The sequence below is a fragment of the Neoarius graeffei genome, chromosome 28, assembly GCF_027579695.1.
Source record: "Neoarius graeffei isolate fNeoGra1 chromosome 28, fNeoGra1.pri, whole genome shotgun sequence".
NCBI classification, from domain to species: domain Eukaryota; kingdom Metazoa; phylum Chordata; class Actinopteri; order Siluriformes; family Ariidae; genus Neoarius; species Neoarius graeffei.
In genome coordinates this window covers 47,671,185-47,694,618 of record NC_083596.1, presented here as the reverse complement: position 1 = coordinate 47,694,618, position 23,434 = coordinate 47,671,185, and the positions used below count along the sequence as shown (strand labels likewise).

The following is a 23,434-nucleotide window of genomic DNA, read 5'->3' as shown; positions in this document are numbered from 1 at the left end:
CTGCAAAAAGTAGCCCAGACTACAAGTGCTTAAATGAAGAAATCCAAACTCTCGGGTGCGCAAGGGCGCAAACGAAGGCTACAGGAAGAAACAAATAGAGCGAAGTCGTAAGTCTGATCTAATCTCTCATATCAACCATTATAGTGGCAAATTAATATTTTAGACGCCTGAATCAATGTCTGCCTAGCTAACTAGATGCAAACAGCAATAGACTTCAATAACAAAGTACCCATAATAGCAGTTTTGTTTGAAAATACAGCCCATTGATGTCCTAACAGGGTGCTTAAGTTTGCACAATTTAGAAATGTAGAATTTTTGATTCATTTAATTTGTTAATTCTTCAGAGATGACTTAACTTTTAATAGCAAAAAATAAACTAAAAATAATTTCTTGTTTATTGTCCATGCACTACACTTTGAACAGGGTGCGGAAGAGTTTTTGCCCATTATATGGAGATATGTATTGAATTTGTGTGGTCATTTTACTTTGTGACACTTTGTTAATAATGATAACAATAACAATAATGAAAAAGATAATGACTTCTTGTTTATTGTCCATGCACTGTACATTGTTTAATAGTAATAGAATAGAGTAATTAGATTAAAGTGTTATTTAGATGTTATAAGAGGGGTTTTTTTTCTTGGGGGGGGCGCCAAAACTCAATCTCACCTAGGGCAGCCAAAGACCTAGAGCCGGCCCTGCTAACGAATATTGGCTAGAATATGCTCAATGAAAAACGGACTGAACTTGAAATGTGAATGTTATGATTAGCTCCTCGTCTCGTGGCAAAATGACGTATCTGGTTCAGTGCATGGGCAATGAAAACCTGCGCATGCGCACACCGGACTTCCTCTCTCTGCTTGACTGGGAGAAGCGCGCAATTTCATGCACATTATTTGCTCAGGAATCCCCTCAAAATAAAGAACTTCCCAGCCACAGAATGGCCTGGTTTTTTTTTTTTTTTTTTGAGATATTACAGAAATAAACATATATCACAATGACCAAATTTCAGAGGGAATTAAATTTCACCAATTTTACGAAATCGAAAAGGTGTCTTGCTTTAATGTAATAATTGTTTAATAATGTTATTAAAGAAAAGTCTGTCAAATTTTGTAATCGCCTCCATGATATGTAATCTGTAAGGGTTTCCCCAGGATGTTTGAATAGTGATTGGCATATTGCATGCTGGGTGTTTTAGTTTTCTCTCGTCAGTGGGTGAAAAGAAGAAGACAGACAGGAAGGGACAAATTAAAATAGATGAAGCTTTCTGTTGTGGTATGTTCCACATATAACATACCATTTTTATGAATGTGCTCATTCTATCAGTTTATTGATCATTCACAGGCATTAATAATAAACATAGCCCGTTGATTGTACCAAGACAGCTAAAAAATGCCTTGTTTGCTCCTTGACTTTTAAAGTAAGATCTTGGGCTGTTGGTCTGCCATCTTGTTGAATTTTCAGTCTCTCCTCCATAAGTACTGACGACACTAATTGTTGAAGTTTTGAAAATGAAATTCTTTTCCATTCTCACTTGATCTACAACTTCAGTTGCTTGACAGTCTGAGGTCTCCATTGTCCTATTTTGCACTTCATAATGCACCCCATGTTTTCAATGGGAGACAGGTCTGGACTTCCGACAGGTCAGTCTAGTACCTGCACTCTTTTACTCTGAGGACGTGTTGTAACACAGGCAGAATGTGGATTGCTATTGTTTTGCTGGAATAAGCAGGACGTCCCTGAAAATGACATCCGAATGATAGCATATGCTGCTCCAAAACCTACATGTACCTTTCAGTATAAGTGGCACTTACACAGGTGTGCAATTTACCCATGCCATGGGTACTAACACACCCCCATTACCATCACAGATGCTGGCTTTTGGACTTTGTGCTGATAACAATCTGCATGACACAATGTCCAGGATTTCCCCAAACAATTTGAAATGTGGACTCGTCAGGCCACAGCACACTTTTCCACTTTGCGTCAGTCCATCTGAGCTCAGGCCCAGGGACGTCGGTGGCCTTTCTGGATGTTCTGGCTCAATTGAAGGCATAAAAAACAAACTGCATGCTTTACACAATTGCACTGGTAAAATAATACAGAAGAACATCTCTCAGTCATCAAAGTACAATAAATATCTCCTGGTTGGTTCATCGTCCACAACTGTCACAACGGAATGCTGACTAAACTTAGATCGTCCACGAGGGGGCAGCATCTGCACTTGTATAGAGCAGAACAAGAGTCATGGGAGAAAAGTAAACAGCTTTACCTCAAAGAACTGACACTGGAAACTCATTCTGTAAATGTTAAACTAAAGTAAATGAATATGGATGGATGACTTCATAAATAAATAAGTGACAAAAAGATCAACAGAAGAACTGATCTACACAGATAGATCATAAAGAGTGACAGGGACATAAATATAAAGACAGATAGATACCTGAAGGTAATCCAGTGATTTGCAGCTGCACTACTGTCAGAGCTGCTGTTATAGAAAATCAATCAACTCCTTCTGACCAATCAGATTCAAGAATTCACATTAAATACTTCATACTGTACACAGTGTATCAAAACATATGCAGGAACTGAAATCACAGACTAAATCATGATAAACATTCACAATGACAGCCTACTGTTCATGTTTTGTGGCCAGTTACAGTGTCACTTTTCCTCCTTAATCTGGTGTCTGACGCTGTTCTGTTTCTCAAAATGTTATTTGTTTCTAAAATAAAAACCGGAGTGGATGTGTTTTATGCTTCTTAATTCTAAGCCAGTTTCTGTAACATGAATGCAGAACACGAGTCCTAAATTTATAAATGTGAGACCAGAGTACAGTCTGTTCCCAAGGTGGAATTTGGACTTAGAACTCAGAAGCTGCTGAAGGAATTAACTTTGGAGAATCCTGGGAAATTATTATTATTATTATTATTGATCAGGACATACATGGATGATTATGAACTGATGTGCAGCACAGGGGGCGGGGTTATCAGAGGTGAAGGGGCGGGGCTCTGGAATGAAGGTGAAAGTGAAAGTAGTTCTGGACTCAGAAAAAAAGTAGCTGCACCATTACACTTCCTGCTGTAACGGATTTAATAAAAGAGGAATGTATATGTGTGTAAACAGGTGATATTTATTTAAACACGGTGTTTAAAGTGTAAAGATGAAAAGACTGAATATGAGCCGCTCTGAAATGTGAAGCCACTTCAGCTAAAGCAGCAGATCTGTTTATATGAGGAACAGAAAAGGTAAAAGGAGTTAGCATCATGCTAAAGTCCGTGTTAGTCACCAACGGCTCAATAATCTGTTCAAATAATCCTCTAAAATACACTGTGGAACTGCGCTTTCTAACCATGTGTGTGTGTGAGTGGGTTTAAAAGGATGACTCTCTCTTTCTGTGTGTGTTTAGGATTTTATTAGTTTGAACTGACAGGAAGAGATAAAGATGGCGGCTGCAAGCAGTAAGTTACATTTCCAGAGATAAATTTATCACAATTATTGATTGAAGATGAAACTGATGTGTGTGTGTGTGTGTGTGTGTGTGTGTGTTCCTACACAGATGAGTTTAAACTCATTGGTCCTAGGAGTAAAGAGCGCTATAATCGCTCTGCTGTCACTCTCTCATGCCGTCTGTCTCCTGAAGTCAGTGCTGTTAACATGGAGATCCGGTGGTTTAAGGGCACAGACTGTGTTTGTGTCTATAAGAACAGACAGGAGACAAAGGGGAGAGGTTACGAGGGCAGAGCGAGTCTGATCACTCAGGAGCTGGAGACAGGAAACGTCTCCTTACAGCTGAGAGATTGTGAATGGTCAGATGAGGGACATTACCTGTGTCAGGTCACTGATGGAGACAGAACAGAGGAGATTACAGTAGAGATGAGTAAGTGTTCCTGAACTCCACACTGCATAAACTCAACATCATCATCATCTGAGCTTCTCATCTCAGTTCATGAAACACACACTCAGTATTCAGTATGAGGTTCAGTATACAGGGTGCTAATGTGGAGTGAAGTTCATTTTAGTTGAATCAACAGTAAGTGTGTTTTTCACTCTGTTACACACCTGCACAAGAGCCGAAAAACAGCAGCTTGTATAAATATGAATGACAAGTTTTTGAATCATTTTATTTCATTTTTTAAAATTTACTCATCAGTGATTGGCTCAATATCACTTTAATAAGCAAAATAAGCTTCAGGGGCAAAGGAGCAGATTACAGTTTGCTAAAAAGTAGATGATGGACAGATGAGACAAAGACTAAGCTGTAGCAGAGAGATGAAAAGAGGAAAGTGTGAAGTAAAAAGAAAACTGATCCTGACCCAAATCACACCAGCACTTCTGTGAAACATGGAGACATGGACATTTATGGAAGACAGTAGAACTTGTCTTTATTTTTCCCCGATACAGATAGAAATGTGATTAAAATATGGCGATGCTCAGCATTTTCACTTCATCTATAGTGTTTTATTCAACAGTTGATCACAGATATGTGTTACTGCACTGAGAAAAAACACTCCATGAAGCATTTCATTGTTTGAATATCAACTATTTATAATGATTCACTGTCTGTTATATTTTATTAAAATGGTTAAAATTGTAGCTGAACATCTTTGTACTGAAAGCACAGAGTGAAGATTGTTTAGCAGCTATTCTGACTGTAAATCATCAGTTTTTCTCTTTGTATTTTATCTAACATTACATTTCTCTCTGTTGTTTTACACCGGACCTCTCTCACCAGTAAGTAAATAACTCGACTTCACACTAATGGCAACGGCTGATATTTTATAAACTTATTGCATTCACTACATTTTAATTCAGGGATCAAATAGAAACACAAAAAGCATTTTCAGATCATGTTTACATGAAGGAATCTGGGGTGGGTTTCCCGAAGGCCTCTTAACACTCAGAGCATCTTTAACTGCGTCTTCAGAACCATCGTTAAGTGAACATGGTTTTCCCGAACACCATCATAACCAAAGTATGTTTAGTCCGTTCTTAACTTACGATGGACCTGGATCACTCTTTCACACCAAAGAGTGTCTCACTCACAGCCAAATCCACAGAATGCACCTCCGAGGGACTCTTACAATCAGTGGGTGGAAACTGCTGTTAAATATGCTGCTGTGTTAAATAATTTTTCTCAGACATTATAATTACATCAAGTTAATTATGAAATAAATATATGCAAAACATTATGAATATATTTCAAAATGTTATGGAATCACATATGGATATCGTAATGTAACATTGATTTTGCCACATTTTAACAAAATTCAACTCCATTATTTCATCATTCCGTGCCAACTCACCTAAGGGTCCCCACATCACCGTCTCAGATTTTGCTCAAAAAATTCTATAATCAAGAATCATATGTTTGTACCACACATGCAAAATATTAGCTCCCAATTCATTGTAGTTTTGGAACTACAGGCCTTTGAAATTTTGATGTCAAAATACCACATGACGAAATGGCTCTTTCCCCAACTTCAGAGACCCATAACTTTTTATTGCAGCTATCTAGACAGTTGTGTTTGCAGATTCTTACTGAATGATACCCACTCTTTTCAAATCTGTTGCCACAAAGCCTCTGAAGGACATACGTTTTGCATAATGGGAAGCCAAAAATGACGTTTTGGCCAAAATCACTTAAAATTCATTAAAACTCTAGGGGGCATAGTAGAAATATGAAGCTAGTTAGATTTTTTCCCTCACTACATAGTAATTGTAGGGTTGTTATCTGTTCACAGAAACATATTTTGCCATGAAATTTCAATTCCTGAATTTAAAAATGTTTTTTTAACATCTTACGTCCTTTCCGAGGGGGCTAAAATAGGGCATTTTTGCCATCTTATTTGGTCATGTGGCTAGGGGTTTAGGATCTTCTAATTTTTTGTGAAGATGCTCTCATATAAGATGTAACTACTCCCTGATTTTTTTTTAACAAACGCCCCTTGCTTCATATTTTAATAATTTGTTTTGTACATGGACAGTTTCATCATTTTTCACTTTTTTCCACATTCAGAACTCTGTAACTCTAAATTGGAAGATTCCTACTAGCAGCTATTTCAGATTTACATACACTGACACACAAATTTTCATATTTTAGTAGTAGTATGCCCAAGAAATTCATATTTTTCTTTCTATTGGGACCTTAAAACAGCTATTTGGCCAAAAATGACAAAAACGCTGGGCAGCTTTTAATAAACAAGGGAATAATGAAGGGGTGTTTTGCACACAAATTAAGGCTTATAAGAACCTAATCTAGGCATACACATTTCCTGAACAACTTTTACTGTATTGTATAGTATTTTTTGCAATTAGAAAATTTTAGGTATAATTGCAATTTTTGTTGAATATCCTTGGAAAATATAGAAAAATAACAACAAAATTCTGGAGTAGTATTTTTAATATACTTCAAGGTTGTGTAAGCACAAAACATTTAGCAATGAGGTTTTATTTACATATTAACACATTCAATGATCCATGATCATCTCATCTCATCTCATTATCTCTAGCCGCTTTATCCTTCCACAGGGTCACAGGCAAGCTGGAGCCTATCCCAGCTGACTATGGGCGAAAGGCGGGGTACACCCTGGACAAGTCGCCAGGTCATCACAGGGCTGACACATAGACACAGACAACCATTCACACTCACATTCACACCTACGGTCAATTTAGAGTCACCAGTTAACCTAACCTGCATGTCTTTGGACTGTGGGGGAAACCGGAGCACCCGGAGGAAACCCACGCGGACACGGGGAGAACATGCAAACTCCACACAGAAAGGCCCTCGCCGGCCCCGGGGCTCGAACCCAGGACCTTCTTGCTGTGAGGCGACAGCGCTAACCACTACACCACCGTGCCGCCCATCCATGATCATGATGTTGAAAAACATCACAAGATTTGTACATAATTTAAAGTCAAATATGGGCATCCGTGATAATGGGTAATTCATTCACAGGCAGTACAGTTTCATGTGATGTGCTAAGACACTCATAAACTGTCATCTATTCCCTCCAGAACTTGAAAAATATCAAGTCAACATTTTTGTCATTTTTGGCCAAATAGCTGTTTTTAGGTCCCAATAGAAAGAAAAATATGAATTTCTTGGGCATACTACTACTAAAATATGAAAACTTGTATGTCAGTGTATGTAAATCTGAAATAGCTGCTAGTAGGAATTTTCCAATGTAGAGTTACAGAGTTCTGAATGTGGAAAAAAGTGAAAAATGATGAAACTGTCCATGTACAAAACAAATTATTAAAATATGAAGCAAGGGGCGTTTGTTAAAAAAAATCAGGGAGTAGTTACATCTTATATGAGAGCATCTTCACAAAAAATTAGAAGATCCTAAACCCCTAGCCACATTACCAAATAAGATGGCAAAAATGCCCTATTTTAGCCCCCTCGGAAAGGACGTAAGATGTTAAAAAAAATTTTAAAAATTCAGGAATATAATTTTCATCGCAAAATATGTTTCTGTGAACAGATAACAACCCTACAATTACTATGTAATGAGGAAAAAAATCTAACTAGTTTCATATTTCTACTAGGCCCCTTAGAGTTTTAATGAATTTTAAGCGATTTTGGCCAAAATGCCATTTTTGGCTTCCTATTATGCAAAACGTATGTCCTTCAGAGGCTTTCTGGCAACAGATTTGAAAAGAGTGGGTATCATTCAGTAAGAATCTGCACACACAACTTTCTAGATAGCTGCAATAAAAAGTTATGGGTCTCTGAAGTTGGGGAAAGAGCCAATTTCGACATGTGGTGTTTTGACATCAATATTTCAAAGGCCTGTAGTTCCAAAACTACAACATAATTGGGGGCTAATATTTTGCATGTGTGGTACAAACATATGATTCTTGATTAGAGAATTTTTTGAGTAAAATCTGAGACGGTGATGTGGGGGAGTTCCTGAAATTTAGGTGAGTTGGCACGAAATGACGTTCACATGTGAACGTTTCTTCACTGAATTAAAAAAAACAGACTTGAAATAAAAAACATTATTGTCCAAAAATGTAAAATCATTTCGATTATTAATTACCACATTCTTTATGTCATGCTTCGTGACAGTACAGTATATTAATCTATTTTAATCATTTTATATTTCTTTGTTTTTTTTTTATTAAAAATGAATGCCATGTGACCTCATCAACTGGATTTAGCAACTACTAATGCCTTTAGTGAGGATGTTCGTTCCAAAGAAGCTCTAAGCAAAGGTGCTTGAAAGAGACCTTATTATGAGTGTGTTCAGGAAAAGCACGTACAGAGACAATGCTCGTTGCTGAAGAGCATCTTTAAACTCCTTTTTTTGTCTTAAAGTGCAATGTTATCGGGAAACCCAGCCCTGATCAGTAAGTGAGATTCCATTTCCATCTGTCAGTTTCTTTCCCACAATGCTCCTGTGCGTAACCCCACTGCACTGCAATAATGGAGGCAGAGACGTTTACCATGTCGAGTAAAAGATACAACAAACATGCAGCATATAACACACACCACTGCCAGACTCCATCAGAATCTCATACAGAATCATATCAGAATAAAAATATAAAATTTCCCAGGATTCCTCTGGATGGAATAGTTGACTATTGAACGAGTATCAAAGCACCGTTTCACCTTTTTTGGATTATTTTCATCAGGCGGGACTCATAATTGTGTTCTTCCTGAAATGAACAGTAACATAACATTTACTGACACTTCACAATAAACATAAATCACAGCTTTAACAGGTTTCAGTGCTTGTAGACAGAATAATTGCCATCACTCGCTCTGAGTAACAATCACACCATGTTTTGAAAAAGCACTGAAGAGTTGATTCGGCCGAGCGTTTAGTCTCTTTAAGCTAACAGCAGTAAGCCATGTTAATGCACACAGCATAAAGACAACCTGCGTGAACTGAGAACTGAAGTCCTTAACTTCATTTATAAAACTTATAGAATAGCAGAGAGGGATTTGGGAGTGAAAGAGAGAAAAACATCACAAGCTCACACACCCACGTCTACTGTTTTTTTTTTTTATTGGATTTCATCTACTCACTTTACACAGTACAAGAATAAAAACAAAATACAGAGACATACAATAAAAAACTAACAAAACTTAAATACGCGCGTAGATGAGGGGCGAACTAACGGACTCGAGGTCCCATAAGGTAAGCCCCATTTACAAAACACAAAGAGAACCCCCCCCCCAAAAAAAATATATATACACTACCACAAATACAACATAACAGTGCGACTCACGCGCAGCAATTCATTCTATGTGTTGATCTGCAGTATGGGCATATGGTTTTCCAGAAACGTACACGCTGGGGGTCAAAAACAGATTTTAATTTTTAAAGATAGTGAACCTTAACACGGTCTTTAAAAAAAGGTAGCTTCCAGATTGTCTAATTGGGAGAGGGAGATTATTCCAGATTGGTATAATTCTGTTAAAATAGGGGTCTCTAAACAGTGAGGTGCGAAAACGCATAGACTTGAGATTTAAATTTGTAGATGCACTTCTGGTTCGGCCGCTTGATAAAAGAAAATGGTTATTATTGTGAAAACTCACTAGATTGTTTAGACGTTTAAAGAAAAAACAAAGATCTCTGCATTCTAACCAGTAAGAAATTGGCAGCATATTCAGTTTAAGTAAGCGCGTTTTATAATCCGGCCTGAATTGATGGTAGGGATGGCACCCCAGGATGAAGCGGGTTGCGCGCCTCTGGACGCTCTCCAGTAACTTAAGATCAGTAATAGATGACTGGGACGCCCAGACTTCGCTAGCATAGCCAAGATTACTACGCACAAAACACAGGTAGAGCAGTTTCTTGCGGTCAGCCCCTATAAAACTATTACAATGACGACGCAAAAAACCAAGCATGCGATTAGCCTTTGCGACAGTGATGGAAACGTGCAAGCTCCAAGTAAGCTTGCACAAGATTGTGACCCCAAGGTCCTTCTGGGAAGGCACAACTGACAAGACGTGACCTCCCAGGGTATAGGGACTGGCCGCAATAGACGTAATGTTGCTTTTGCGTTTTCGTGAAATTCTAAGACATTCACACTTATCTACATTAAATGAAAGCCCCCAGAGCTCAGTCTATTTAAACATAGAACACAGGTCATGCTGCAACAATTCACAGTCATTAGCCGTCCTTACAACCCTGTAGCACTTGGCATCATCAGCATAAAGAGCCATTTTGGTGTTGGTGCTTATCACTTCAGGGAGATCGTTTATATAAAGAAGAAACAAGAACGGTGCTAGCAGACTGCCTTGAGGAACCCCAGAGGTAACTCTCGCCCATGGTGAAAAAGCCCCATCCAAGAGAACACACTGAATTCTACAACCAAGGTAGTCCACAAACCAGCTATGTAGAGAGCCCGTGATACCAAAAAAGGAAAGTTTGTGAAGAAGGCGACCGTGAAGGACTGAGTCGAACGCTTTACTGAAATCGAGATAGAGCAGATCGATTTCCTGTCCAGCATCCAACGCCGTCCCTAATTCGTGCAAGACCCCAAGAAGCTGTGTTACACAAGATCTTCTTTCAATAAAACCATGTTGCAGCAACGATAACAGATCAATAAGCTCTGGGACCAATTTGCATAAAACGCAACGTTCACAGAGCTTACTAATGATGGACAAAAGGGAGATCTGCCTATAGTTCGAAATGTCTGCTTTGTCACCTTTTTTGTATAGAGGACAGATGTTAGCACTCTTCCACTCGCAAGGTAACCTTGCAGAGCTTAGTGACTGATTGAAGAGCAGACAAAGTGAAGGCGCAAGCTCGCGAGCACACTCCTTTAAGATCTTGGGATGGATATTGGGTATTGGATATTATGTTGGGATGGATACTGTGATGTAACATATGCTGTCGTAAGCAATATATAGACGTGGCAGTAGCAACGTACATCATTCTGTTATCTGTTCAGTTTTTTACATTGATAAATGTCTGTGTTTTTAATGAAAGGAAGTGGGAATCTGATATTCTGTTTATTCCTTTATGTTCTACAATAGCACATCGATACATTACAGAATATTTAACTCTATATTTAAAATACACAGGGGGAAATGCACATATACTAACACACTGTATATTGGTAAATACATGCATATATCAGAAAATAGTATTTTCCAAAAATCATAAGATATTTCTGTTCCTTAAGGGTAACTAGTGGTATATTAGCACAATGCTACATTCTACAGATTTACTGTGTGTGATGACTGATTGTTGTCTAGTTTTCCTCTTTTTGATTAAGACACACATCAGCTGTGTTTTAACCAGAGTAACAGATACTTTCCACATTTTCACATGAAACAATTCACATCTGTAATCCTGCATAAAATCTTCACACTGTATTATTTACTTTCACAGGGGGCAGAGAGACGTGAGTATAAACCACTTTTCTCTGATAGTGATGTCTTGATGCTGCATGAATAATATATTTATTGTGCAGATGAAATAGATTGAAATAGAGAAAAAAACACTCCATGAAGCATTTAATTGTTTAAATATCAACTATTTATAATGATTCACTGTCTGTTGTTATATTTTATTAAAATGGTTAAAATTGTAGCTGAACATCTTTGTACTGAAAGCACAGAGTGAAGATTGTTTAGCAACTATTCTGACTGTAAATCACCAGTTTTTCTCTTTGTATTTTATCTAACATTACATTTCTCTCTGTTGTTTTACACCGGACCTCTCTCACCGGTAAGTAAATAACTCGACTTCACACTAATGGTAACGGCTGATATTTTATAAACTTATTGCATTTACTACATTTTAATTCAGGGATCAAACAGAAACACAAAAAGCATTTTCAGATCATGTTTACATGAAGGAATCTGGGGTGGGTTTCCCGAAAGCCTCTTAACACTAAGAGTGTCTTTAACTGCCTCTTCAGAACCATCATTAAGCTAACATGGTTTTCCCGAACACCATCATAACCAAAGTAATACTTTAGTGCTTTCTTAAAGGAGATACGCAGATCCTTTATATTTAAATAAATTTCTGAGTGGATAGTATTTCCATCCTTGACTCTTGTTTGCTGTATAAATGGGAATTTAAAAAAAATATACATTTTTGAGAGTTAAAATCGACCACAAAGTTGGCATTGGAGCCGCCCCGCTGAGCCAGCCAGCCCTGAGTGCGTGATGTCACTGCAGTAACCGGTTTTAAGGCCGAAGCCTTTTACAGCTACAGACCAAAGTCATATCAATAAAAATTTACGGTGAAAGTAAGAAATACCGTTACCGACTCGCTCAACTAAGACTGATTTGACTTCATTGATTGTGGGTTGACTCTCATTAAAACAGGAGAGGTGTTATAACTTAGGCAACATACATATACATGCATGCATTTTCACTGATCAAACGTAAAAGGCAAATTAAATAATCAGATGAACTGAGACAATCACATTCTGAAGCAAATTAAATAATCTTATACCGGTAACTTAAACACACAATACAAGTTACCGGTATAAGATTATTTAATTTGCTTCAGAATGTGATTGTCTCAGTTCATCTGATTATTTAATTACCCATCTGTGTTCTCGCTTCTTGAAGGCCGATTGTTTTTGAAACAATCTGACTTTCAGTTGTTTGTTCATCTCCGTGTTTTAGTATAGCGGAAATGGTGATGAGACTGATAGACTTCCTGCTGTGACGTTATGGACATCAAGGTCATTCACTCGGAATGCTACCTATATAAATCACTTAAATCATAAAAATTATGATATTAGATTTATTGTTAACACTTAAAACTATTCCTGTGCCATTTTTGAGGTCTCAAGGCATTTATAAACAGAAAGTGAAGCCATGGCTCTGCGTAAATGCTTTAACTTACGATGGACCTGGATCACTCTGTCACACCAAACAGCGTCTCACTCACAGCCGAATCCACAGAATGCACCTCCGAGGGACTCTTACAATCAGTGGGTGGAAACTGCTGTTAAATATGCTGCTGTGTTAAATTATTTTTCCTGGACATTACAATACATCAAGATAATTATTAAACAAGTGTTGCCAGGCAAAACAAACCTCGTCTGGTAGCATTTATGATGAATATGAAGGAAGATATTGTAAAAAAAAAATAGGTCCCCTATGGCTTCTGCTTATAAAGAAAAAAATTTTAAGGGAGATTGGCATCGATAGATTGGCGAGGTCGTATCTAACTTTACAATAAATATCATCACCCACACACATTCACAGGTTATGAGATCTTTATCACTGATTTCTGCGCTGCTCTTTTTAAATTTGTCGTTCACTTCAGTTTCTGTCTCTTTATTATTAAGTTATCATCAACTCCCATAATGTCTCAGAAAACTGAGGCACGTGTCCACTGACTTAATGTCACGAGTAAAATTAATCATCAGTTTAATATAAATATCATTTCTCACTCACATCTCTCTCCTTTAGGATCACAAAGACACACATTCTAAGCTACATTATTATATTACAGCATTCAAAATCCCAGATGACATCCAAGTCAGTTCTTTTCTATTAATCTCTTACATTTTTTGAGGGTGAAATACCCGGGGGGCTGGAGCCCAGAAACAGAGCTCCCTTCGGTCGCTGCCGGCTAACAGCGCTTTCAGTTTAGCGGGGTTTTATTTATTTATTTATTTTTCTTTTTAACTTTACCCCGACCCCTGTCTTACTGACACTGCCCGATGTGCTCGGGGATGGTCGGGGCTCTGAGTGTGCCTCCCCCGTGCCTGTTTCAGCCCTTAAATCATCTTCAGTGCTTGAAGAAGCTCGCTCCAAAACTGCGCCACTGTTCGGTTCCTGCAGAGATAATGACGTCACAACACCAGGCCCATTAAGATGCACTGTGATTGGTCACAAGCTTGACGCTCATGTGGTCATTATGTGGAGTCGATTTTTATTGGTCACAAGCACGCGCTCATTGTTTACACTCTGGCTTCCCAAAGTCTCTTCACTGGGGTTGGATTTCAGCAAACGGAGGGATTTCGATCAAAGATGACTGATGATAATGACGACACACATTAATCACCCTGACGACTGCTAGGAATTTTCTCTTCGTCACTGAAGGATGATGTTCGTCAGTGAGAAGTGTGACAGCGGGAACCCTGGACATTATTGAGTCGAATTAAACTTAGTTTCACATCGCGCGCTGCTCAGTTTTGTACAGATATGTAAACAAAAATATTTTTGGTTGCTCAGTGAAAAATAGACGGCGGCAAATCAAACTACAGACGGAGATTTGCCGCCGCTGACCGGCTACTTTTGAGATCTCTGCTGTAATCAGCATAAACATGTCTGAAAGTGATTTCTTTAGTCCGTAGCGGGCGAGCTAATAATAATAAATCAACAGAGCGGGGAAGCTTTGATCAATGAAGGAAGGTGTGGCCAAATGTGGGTGTGGCCAAGCCCCATTCCTTTGCGTATGTAAACGAACCAAGAAACCATCTAATGACAGCACATTGTATGCAAATGAGGCAAGTAGTGATCCAATCAGTGTGTTTGTGGGCGGAGTTTTTCTGACGCAGCGTTCCTGCAGTCTAAGTTTTTTTTGTTTCTTTTTTTTTTTACCTTTTTGGTCACCGTGACCTTGATCTTGATCAGATGACCCTCAAAATGTTGGAGGTTCTATTTGAGACCAATGCCCATCTATCCTGAAAGTTTCATGAAAATTGGTCCAGCAGTTTTCCCATAATGTTGCGAACAATGAAACAAAGAAACCCGCCCGAAAACAATACGCTTACTCTGTAGTGGGTGAGGTAATAAATATACACAAAGCATGAATCTATTTCAACATGTTATGGAATCACTTATTGATATCGTAATGTCACATTGATATTGCCACATTTTAACAAAATTCAACTCCATTACGCAAGTGATTATTTAATTTAGTGTCATAAATGAGTCAAATTGCTCCACCTGTAGCATTGTATATCTAAGGGTAAAACATTTCCAGCTTGGCATTGTGAATAACAGTTGAAAGAATCGTGGCTGCACTCCAGAGAATCCACTCCGAAGCTCCACCTGTCTGGGCAGCACATCTAGTTTTGCCCGTTTAAGGCCCATCCGCTCCTGATGGTGCCGCTCCCTTTGGTCATGCAGGTCTCAGAGAAACTGGAGCCGCTCCTTCTCAGTGTTGAGCAGCTCCTGGCTGCACTGACACTCTCGGCCAGCTGGACTCTGTCTGCCTGCAGCCTGGGAAGCGGTCAGCCGAGAGGGTCCAGGGGATGAGGAGGCAGCGGGGCCATGGGGGGTGGGGAGGGACTGCGGTTTGGGGAGGGGGGCAGGTGATGGGATAGATACCTTCTTCATACGCCAAATACCACTCAGCTGCATGCCGATTTATAAGGAACATGAAGCTCTTGATTGGATAACAGTGGAATGAGCGGGCACAGGGAAAACATTTTACTGAATTATTCGGCTTATTATTTCATCATTCTTTCATTTGACATTTCTTCATTGAATTAAAAAAAACAGACTTGGAATAAAAAATGTTATTGTCCAAAAATGTAAAATAGTTATAATTATTAATTCCCACTTTATATGTGTAATGTTTAACGATGATACAATATTTTGACATATTTTTATCACTTGATATTTCATTGGTTTTTGATTAAAAATGAATGCCATGTGACCTCATCAACTGGGTTTTGCAAGTGCAAATGCCTTTAGCGAGACCGCGCGTTGCAAAGAACCTCTTAGCAAAGGTACTCGCAAGAGACCTTCTTATAAGTGTGTTCAAGAAATCCACATACAGAGACAATGCTCGTTGCTGAAGAGCGTCTTTAAACTCCTTCAGCTATAAACTACAACGTTATCGGGAAACCCAGCCCTGATCAGTAACTGACATTCCATTTCCATTCGTAAGTTTCTTTCCCACAATGCTCCTGTGCGTAACCCCACTGCACTGCAATAATGGAGGCAGAGACGTTTACCATGTCGAGTAAAAGATACAACAAACATGCAGCATATAACACACACCACTGCCAGACTCCATCAGAATCTCATACAGTCTCATATCAGAATTAAAAATATAAAATTTCCCAGGATTCCTCTGGATGGAATAGTTGACTATTGAACGAGTGTCAAAGCACCGTTTCACCTTTTTTGGATTATTTTCATCAGGCGGGACTCATAATTGTGTTCTTCCTGAAATGAACAGTAACATAACATTTACTGACACTTCACAATAAACATAAATCACAGCTTTAACAGGTTTCAGTGCTTGTAGACAGAATAATTGCCATCACTCGCTCTGAGTAACAATCACACAATTTTTTTTAAAGGTATTTTTTGGGCTTTGTTCACCTTTATTGGAAAGGACATTGTAGAGACAGGACATGAGCAGGAGAGAGATCGGGAAATGACCTGAGGTCAGAATCAAACCCAAGTCCCTGGATTTATGGCATGGCGTCTTATCCACCTGAGCCACGATGCCCCTGGCAAGCATGCTATATTTTGAAAAAGCACTGAAGAGTTGATTCGGCCGAGCGTTTAGTCTCTTTAAGCTAACAGCAGTAAGCCATGTTAATGCACACAGCATAAAGACAACCTGCATGAACTGAGAACTGAAGTCCTTAACTTCATTTATAAAACTTATATAATAGGAGAGAGGGATTTGGGAGTGAAAGAGAGAAAAACATCACGAGATCACACACCCACGTCTACTGTCACGTAACATATGCTGTCGTAAACAATATATAGACGAGGCAGTAGCAACGTACATCATTCTGTTTTCTGTTCGATTTTTTACATTGATAAATGTCTGTGTTTTTAATGAAAGGAAGTGGGAATCTGATATTCTGTTTATTCCTTTATGTTCTACAATAGCACATCGATACATTACAGAATATTTAACTCTATATTTAAAATACACAGGGGGAAATGCACATATACTAACACACTGTATATTGGTAAATACATGCATATATCAGAAAATAGTATTTTCCAAAAATCATAAGATATTTCTGTTCCTTAAGGGTAACTAGTGGTATATTAGCACAATGCTACATTCTACAGATTTACTGTGTGTGATGACTGATTGTTGTCTAGTTTTCCTCTTTTTGATTAAGATACACATCAGCTGTGTTTTAACCAGAGTAACAGATACTTTCCACATTTTCACATGAAACAATTCACATCTGTAATCCTGCATAAAATCTTCACACTGTATTATTTACTTTCACAGGGGGCAGAGTGGCGTGAGTATAAACCACTTTTCTCTGATAGTGATGTCTTGATGCTGCATGAATAATATATTTATTGTGCAGATGAAATAGATTGAAATCGAGAAAAAACACTCCATGAAGCATTTAATTGTTTAAATATCAACTATTTATAATGATTCACTGTCTGTTGTTATATTTTATTAAAATGGTTAAAATTGTAGCTGAACATCTTTGTACTGAAAGCACAGAGTGAAGATTGTTTAGCAGCTATTCTGACTGTAAATCATCAGTTTTTCTCTTTGTATTTTATCTAACATTACATTTCTCTCTGTTGTTTTACACCGGACCTCTCTCACCGGTAAGTAAATAACTCGACTTCACACTAATGGTAACGGCTGATATTTTATAAACTTATTGCGTTTACTACATTTTAATTCAGGGATCAAATAGAAACACAAAAAGCATTTTCAGATCATGTTTACGTGAAGGAATCTGGGGTGGGTTTCCCGAAGGCCTCTTAACACTAAGAGCGTCTTTAACTGCCTCTTCAGAACCATCGTTAAGCGAACATGGTTTTCCCGAACACCATCATAACCAAAGTAGTACTTTAGTTCGTTCTTAACTTATGGTGGACCTGGATCACTCTTTCACACCAAAGACCGTCTCACTCACAGCCGAATCCACGGAATGCACCTCCGAGGGACTCTTACAATCAGTGGGTGGAAACTGCTGTTAAATTATTTTTCTTGAACATTAAAAAAAGGCAAGTTAATTGTTAAATAAATATACGCAAAGCAAGAATCTATTTCAACATGTTATGGAATCACTTATGGATATCGTAATGTCACATTGATATTGCCACATTTTAACAAAATTCAACTCCATTCCGCAAGTGATTATTTAATTTAGCGTCATAAATGAGACAAATTGCTCCACCTGTAACATTGTATATCTAAGGGTAAAACATTTCCAGCTTGGCATTGTGAATAACAGTTGAAATAATCGTGGCTGCACTCCAGAGAATCCACTCCGAAGCTCCAGCTGTCTGGGCAGCACGTCTAGTTTTGCCCGTTTAAGGCCCATCCGCTCCTGATGGTGCCGCTCCCTTTGGTCATGCAGGTCTCAGAGAAACTGGAGCCGCTCCTTCTCAGTGTTGAGCAGCTCCTGGCTGCACTGACACTCTCGGCCAGCTGGACTCTGTCTGCCTGCAGCCTGGGAAGCGGTCAGCCGAGAGGGTCCAGGGGATGAGGAGGCAGCGGGGCCATGGGGGGTGAGGAGGGACTGCGGTCTGGGGAGGGGGGCAGGTGATGGGATAGATACCTTCTTCATACGCCAAATACCACTCAGCTGCATGCCGATTTATAAGGAACATGAAGCTCTTGATTGGGTAACAGTGGAATGAGCGGGCACAGGGAAAACATTTTACTGAATTATTTGGCTTATTATTTCATCATTCTTTCATGTGAACATTTCTTCATTGAATTAAAAAAAAGAACAGACTTGGAATAAAAATGTTATTGTCCAGAAATGTAAAATAGTTATAATTATTAATTCCCACTTTATATGTGGAATGCTTAACGATGATACAATATTTTGACCTATTTTTATCACTTGATATTTCTTTGTTTTTTGATTAAAAACGAATGCCATGTGACCTCATCAACTGGATTTAGCAACTACTAATGCCTTTAGTGAGGACGTGTGTTGCAAAGAAGCTCTTAGCAAAGGTGCTCTCTAGAGACCTTCTTACGAGTGTGTTCAGGACAGCCACGTACAGAGACAATGCTCATTGCATAAGAGCATCTTTAAACTCCTTCTTTTGCTTTAAAGGGCAACGTTATCGGATAACCCAGTCCTGATCAGTCACTGACATTCCATTTCCATTCGTCAGTTTCTTTCCCACAATGCTCCTGTGCGTAACCCCACTGCACTGCAATAATGGAGGCAGAGACGTTTACCATGTCGAGTAAAAGATACAACAAACATGCAGCATATAACACACACCACTGCCAGACTCCATCAGAATCTCATACAGAATCATATCAGAATAAAAATATAAAATTTCCCAGGATTCCTCTGGATGGAATAGTTGACTATTGAACGAGTGTCAAAGCACCGTTTCACCTTTTGTGGATTATTTTCATCAGGCGGGACTCATAGTTGTGTTCTTCCTGAAATGAACAGTAACATAACATTTACTGACACTTCACAATAAACATAAATCACAGCTTTAACAGGTTTCAGTGCTTGTAGACAGAATAATTGCCATCACTCGCTCTGAGTAACAATCACACCATATTTTGAAAAAGCACTGAAGAGTTGATTCGGCCGAGCGTTTAGTCTCTTTAAGCTAACAGCAGTAAGCCACATTTCACTTTCACATCTGTAATCCTGCATAAAATCTTCACACTGTATTATTTACTTTCACAGGATGAAGATGAAGGTGAGTATAAACCACTTTTCTCTGATAGTGATGTCTTGATGCTGCATGAATAATATATTTATTGTGCAGATGGAATAGATTAGACTGTGCTGTGTGTTCAGAGTGCAGTAGCACATAGATATATGAGCATCATCAGCATAGTGTAGTGAACACAACAGACTGTGATCGCTGGCAGAACATTCATCATGCTGCTGTCTAGTTTGTCATTAGTGTTCTACAGACACAGAAATCTGACCTACACACTGATACTGAGAGATAAAAAGCTGATGGTTTGTTTACGAATAACTCACTCATTTGTGAACAATCTGATCTAATGGAGCTCATAATCAGAAATTGGCTGAATAACAGTTTAAACTGAAACAGAGACATTTTTACATCAGAGAGGAAATTAAATTACACACTAAATGTGTCCTTTAGATTGTTACAGTTCCTTGACATCCAGTAGAACAGACAAGATCACTGCCAAATATCACACTGAGAACCAACACAACACACACAGTTCACTCATATTGGGCGGCTAGTTTGTTCTGTAGAGTGTGTGCTGTGTTTGAATGAGTGCAGTTGCAGTGTTTTGCAAAAGTATTCATCCCCCTTGGTGTTCGTCCTGTTTTGTCGCATTACAAGCTGGAATTAAAATGGATTTTTGGGGCGTAAGCACCATTTGATTTACACAGCATGCCTACCGCTTTAAAGGTGCAAATTGTTTTTTTGTTGTGACACAAACAATAATTAAGATGAAAAAAACAGAAATCTGGAGTGTGCAGAGGTATTCACCCCCCAAAGTCAATACTTTGTAGAGCCACCTCTTGCTGCAATTCCAGCTGCAGGTCTCTTGGGGTATGTCTCTGTTAGCGTAGCACATGTAGCCACTGGGATTTTTGCCCGTTCCTCAAGGCAAAACTACTCCAACTCCTTCAAGTTCCATCTATACTGATCTGTACTTCTCCACAACTTTATCTCTGACCTGTTTTCATGTTATTTGTTGAGTAGTGTTGCAGAGTCAGGGTCCTTCCAGAACAGGTTAATTTATACGACATCACGTGACAGATCATGTGACACTTTGCACACAGGTGGATCTTCACCAACTAATTATGTGATTTCTGAAGTGAATTGGTTGGACCAGCTCTTATTTAGGGGTTTCATACGGAAGGGGGTGAATACCTATGCACACTCCAGATTTCTGTTTTTTCATCTTAATTCGTGTTTGTGCCACAATTAAAAAAACAAACAAAAACATTTTACACCATGAAAGCAGTCGGCATGTTGTGTAAATGAAATGGTGCTAACGCCCCCAAAAATCCATTTTAATTCCAGCTTGTAATGCGACAAAACAGCACAAACACCAAGGGGGATGAATACTTTTGCAAGACACTGTATACCGAGACATCGGTGATCAGACTGCTGCAGAATCAGACAGAGCCACAGTGTGAGCTAACCGGCTAACGCTAGGTCAAAGACAAGCTCCTGTTGAAAGTCACTCAGTAACTGTGACGCCTCAACTCACATATTTTAAACACAATGCAGGGCTTTCCCCAGAAACTAATATCAGAGCGGTGCTACTGATGCGGAGCCCTGCTAGGGGGGTCCGGGGCATGCTCGCCCATAACATTGTGAAATTAGAGACTTCGAATGGTGCATTCTAGTGGAATCTACGGCTGATTTCGGCACAATTCCACATTATTAAATATGCTTTTTTTTTTATTTACCTTGTCAAATATGCAAGGGTCAAAATTTTAAAGAACAAAATTAGATTTGAAATGAAAACACTGGAAACAGTCAATTCAGAGAAATATTTAATTTTATTGTGCAACAAAACAAAATGCATAACACTGAACAATATATGGAATCGAGGTCAAATCACGCAACAGCGCCATTTAGTGACCAGCGCCTAGAACGTGGTTTTATGTCTGGATACAAATGGCAGTCAGTGCAGGCAGCGGTTGAGTACCAGGAAAGTCTAGACTTATATATTACAATATCTTCCTATTTCTATAGTTATTACTCATTTTCAGAGGGGAATAGGAGATATTTAGGTGCAGAAAATACTCTGCGTTGTTCACTTTATGGTATTGATTTTTTTTAGTGTGCAAGTGACATCGCGGCGCTGACGTTGTACAGCATGGTGGAGCGCCGCGTATCCGCACTTTGGGGAAAGCCCTGCAATGAAAATACACCATGTATAACAATTAAAGATCAACATTAGTGAAAGACTGTAGAGTTCTGAGACAAAGAACAAGAATCCACCAGCACGACCTCAGAGTCTTCATCCAATAGACAGATAAACACACAGATAAGCTTCAGGAGCAAAGGAGCAGATTACAGTTTGCTAAAAAGTAGATGATGGACAGATGAGACAAAGACTAAGCTGTAGCAGAGAGATGAAAAGAGGAAAGTGTGAAGTAAAAAGAAAACTGATCCTGATCCAAATCACACCAGCACTTCTGTGAAACATGGAGACATGGACATTTATGGAAGACAGTAGAACTTGTCTTTATTTTTCCCCGATACAGATAGAAATGTGATTAAAATATGGCGATGCTCAGCATTTTCACTTCATCTGGAGTGTTTTATTCAACAGTTGATCACAGATATGTGTTACTGCACTGAGAAAAAACACTCCATGAAGCATTTAATTGTTTAAATATCAACTATTTATAATGATTCACTGTCTGTTGTTATATTTTATTAAAATGGTTAAAACTGTAGCTGAACATCTTTGTACTGAAAGCACAGAGTGAAGATTGTTTAGCAGCTATTCTGACTGTAAATCATCAGTTTTTCTCTTTGTATTTTATCTAACATTACATTTCTCTCTGTTGTTTTACACCGGACCTCTCTCACCGGTAAGTAAATAACTCGACTTCACTCTAATGGTAACGGCTGATATTTTATAAACTTATTGCATTCACTACATTTTAATTCAGGGATCAAATAGAAACACAGAAAGCATTTTCAGATCACGTTTACATGAACGACTCTGATCAGTAAGTGAGATTCCACAGAGATGTTCTTAAAAGGGGAAATTGCAGTCTTTGGGTGAAAAGGTGTAACAGCTGTGGGGTTTTCGAGGGGAGACCAGAGGTTGTTCTGTTTGAATGGAATCCTCTGGGAGAAGTGGCTCAGTGCCCTGAACAAACTCTTATTTTGTGAAAACAATTAGTTTCAGAACAGTTCGATGACCTCTGTGATGATCTTTAACATCATCTTATCCATAGACTTGGAAACAATGATGCCACCTGCTACAATGGAAAATGAAAGAATGATCATTTTGTGACACAAGTGACAGTTGGAGGTGTTGAGACAGATGGAACCCATTGACGGCGGCTCTACGCTCTGGCGTGTAGCCTACCACATATTGTTTTGGGCTCCATAGCGGATAAAGGTTTCCGCAACAAGGGGTTTCTGGCCCCAGGCAGTGGGCAAGCAGGCTGCCCTCTTCCATGCTTGTGTTCCTTGATGAGTAGATTATGGAGTGGAAAGACGAAGTCACACACATCACTGCATGTTGTTCAAAGTAGCTGATTGTTGAAGGGCCAGTGAGCTGACCCAAGTAGGGACTGACCCAGATTTTTTTTTGGGTGGGGGGTTACTCCCCTAGATCTGCTGCGTTCTGCAAAAACCAGGGGCGCTGACGTGGAGGCACAGTGAACAGTCTTCGTTATGTGAGAGGCTAGATGGTGGGCCATGATGTTGGGTTGGCCTATTTTGCGCTTCACGCGACACTGGATATGGGGAGACCAGTCTGGGATGCCTAGATGTAAAATGGCCAGCCAGAAAGGTGCTACTCCTCCAGTGATCCTTGCCCCTCGACCAACTCTTCACAAATTTTTAGCTTAACGTGACCCAACTAAACCTATT

General features: G+C 39.0%; 1 protein-coding gene across 1 annotated transcript; it reads left to right on the top strand.

The window, feature by feature from the left end:
* The first annotated feature begins 3,042 nt into the window (after positions 1 to 3,042).
* On the top strand, positions 3,043 to 4,434 carry LOC132875549 (butyrophilin-like protein 2). Its single transcript, XM_060912409.1, has 3 exons — positions 3,043 to 3,248; positions 3,410 to 3,461; positions 3,560 to 4,434. The coding sequence occupies exons 2-3, from the start codon at positions 3,446 to 3,448 to the stop codon at positions 3,892 to 3,894; spliced, it is 351 nt and encodes a 116-aa protein (XP_060768392.1). The 5' UTR covers positions 3,043 to 3,248; positions 3,410 to 3,445; the 3' UTR covers positions 3,895 to 4,434.
* Positions 4,435 to 23,434: the final 19,000 nt, after the last annotated feature.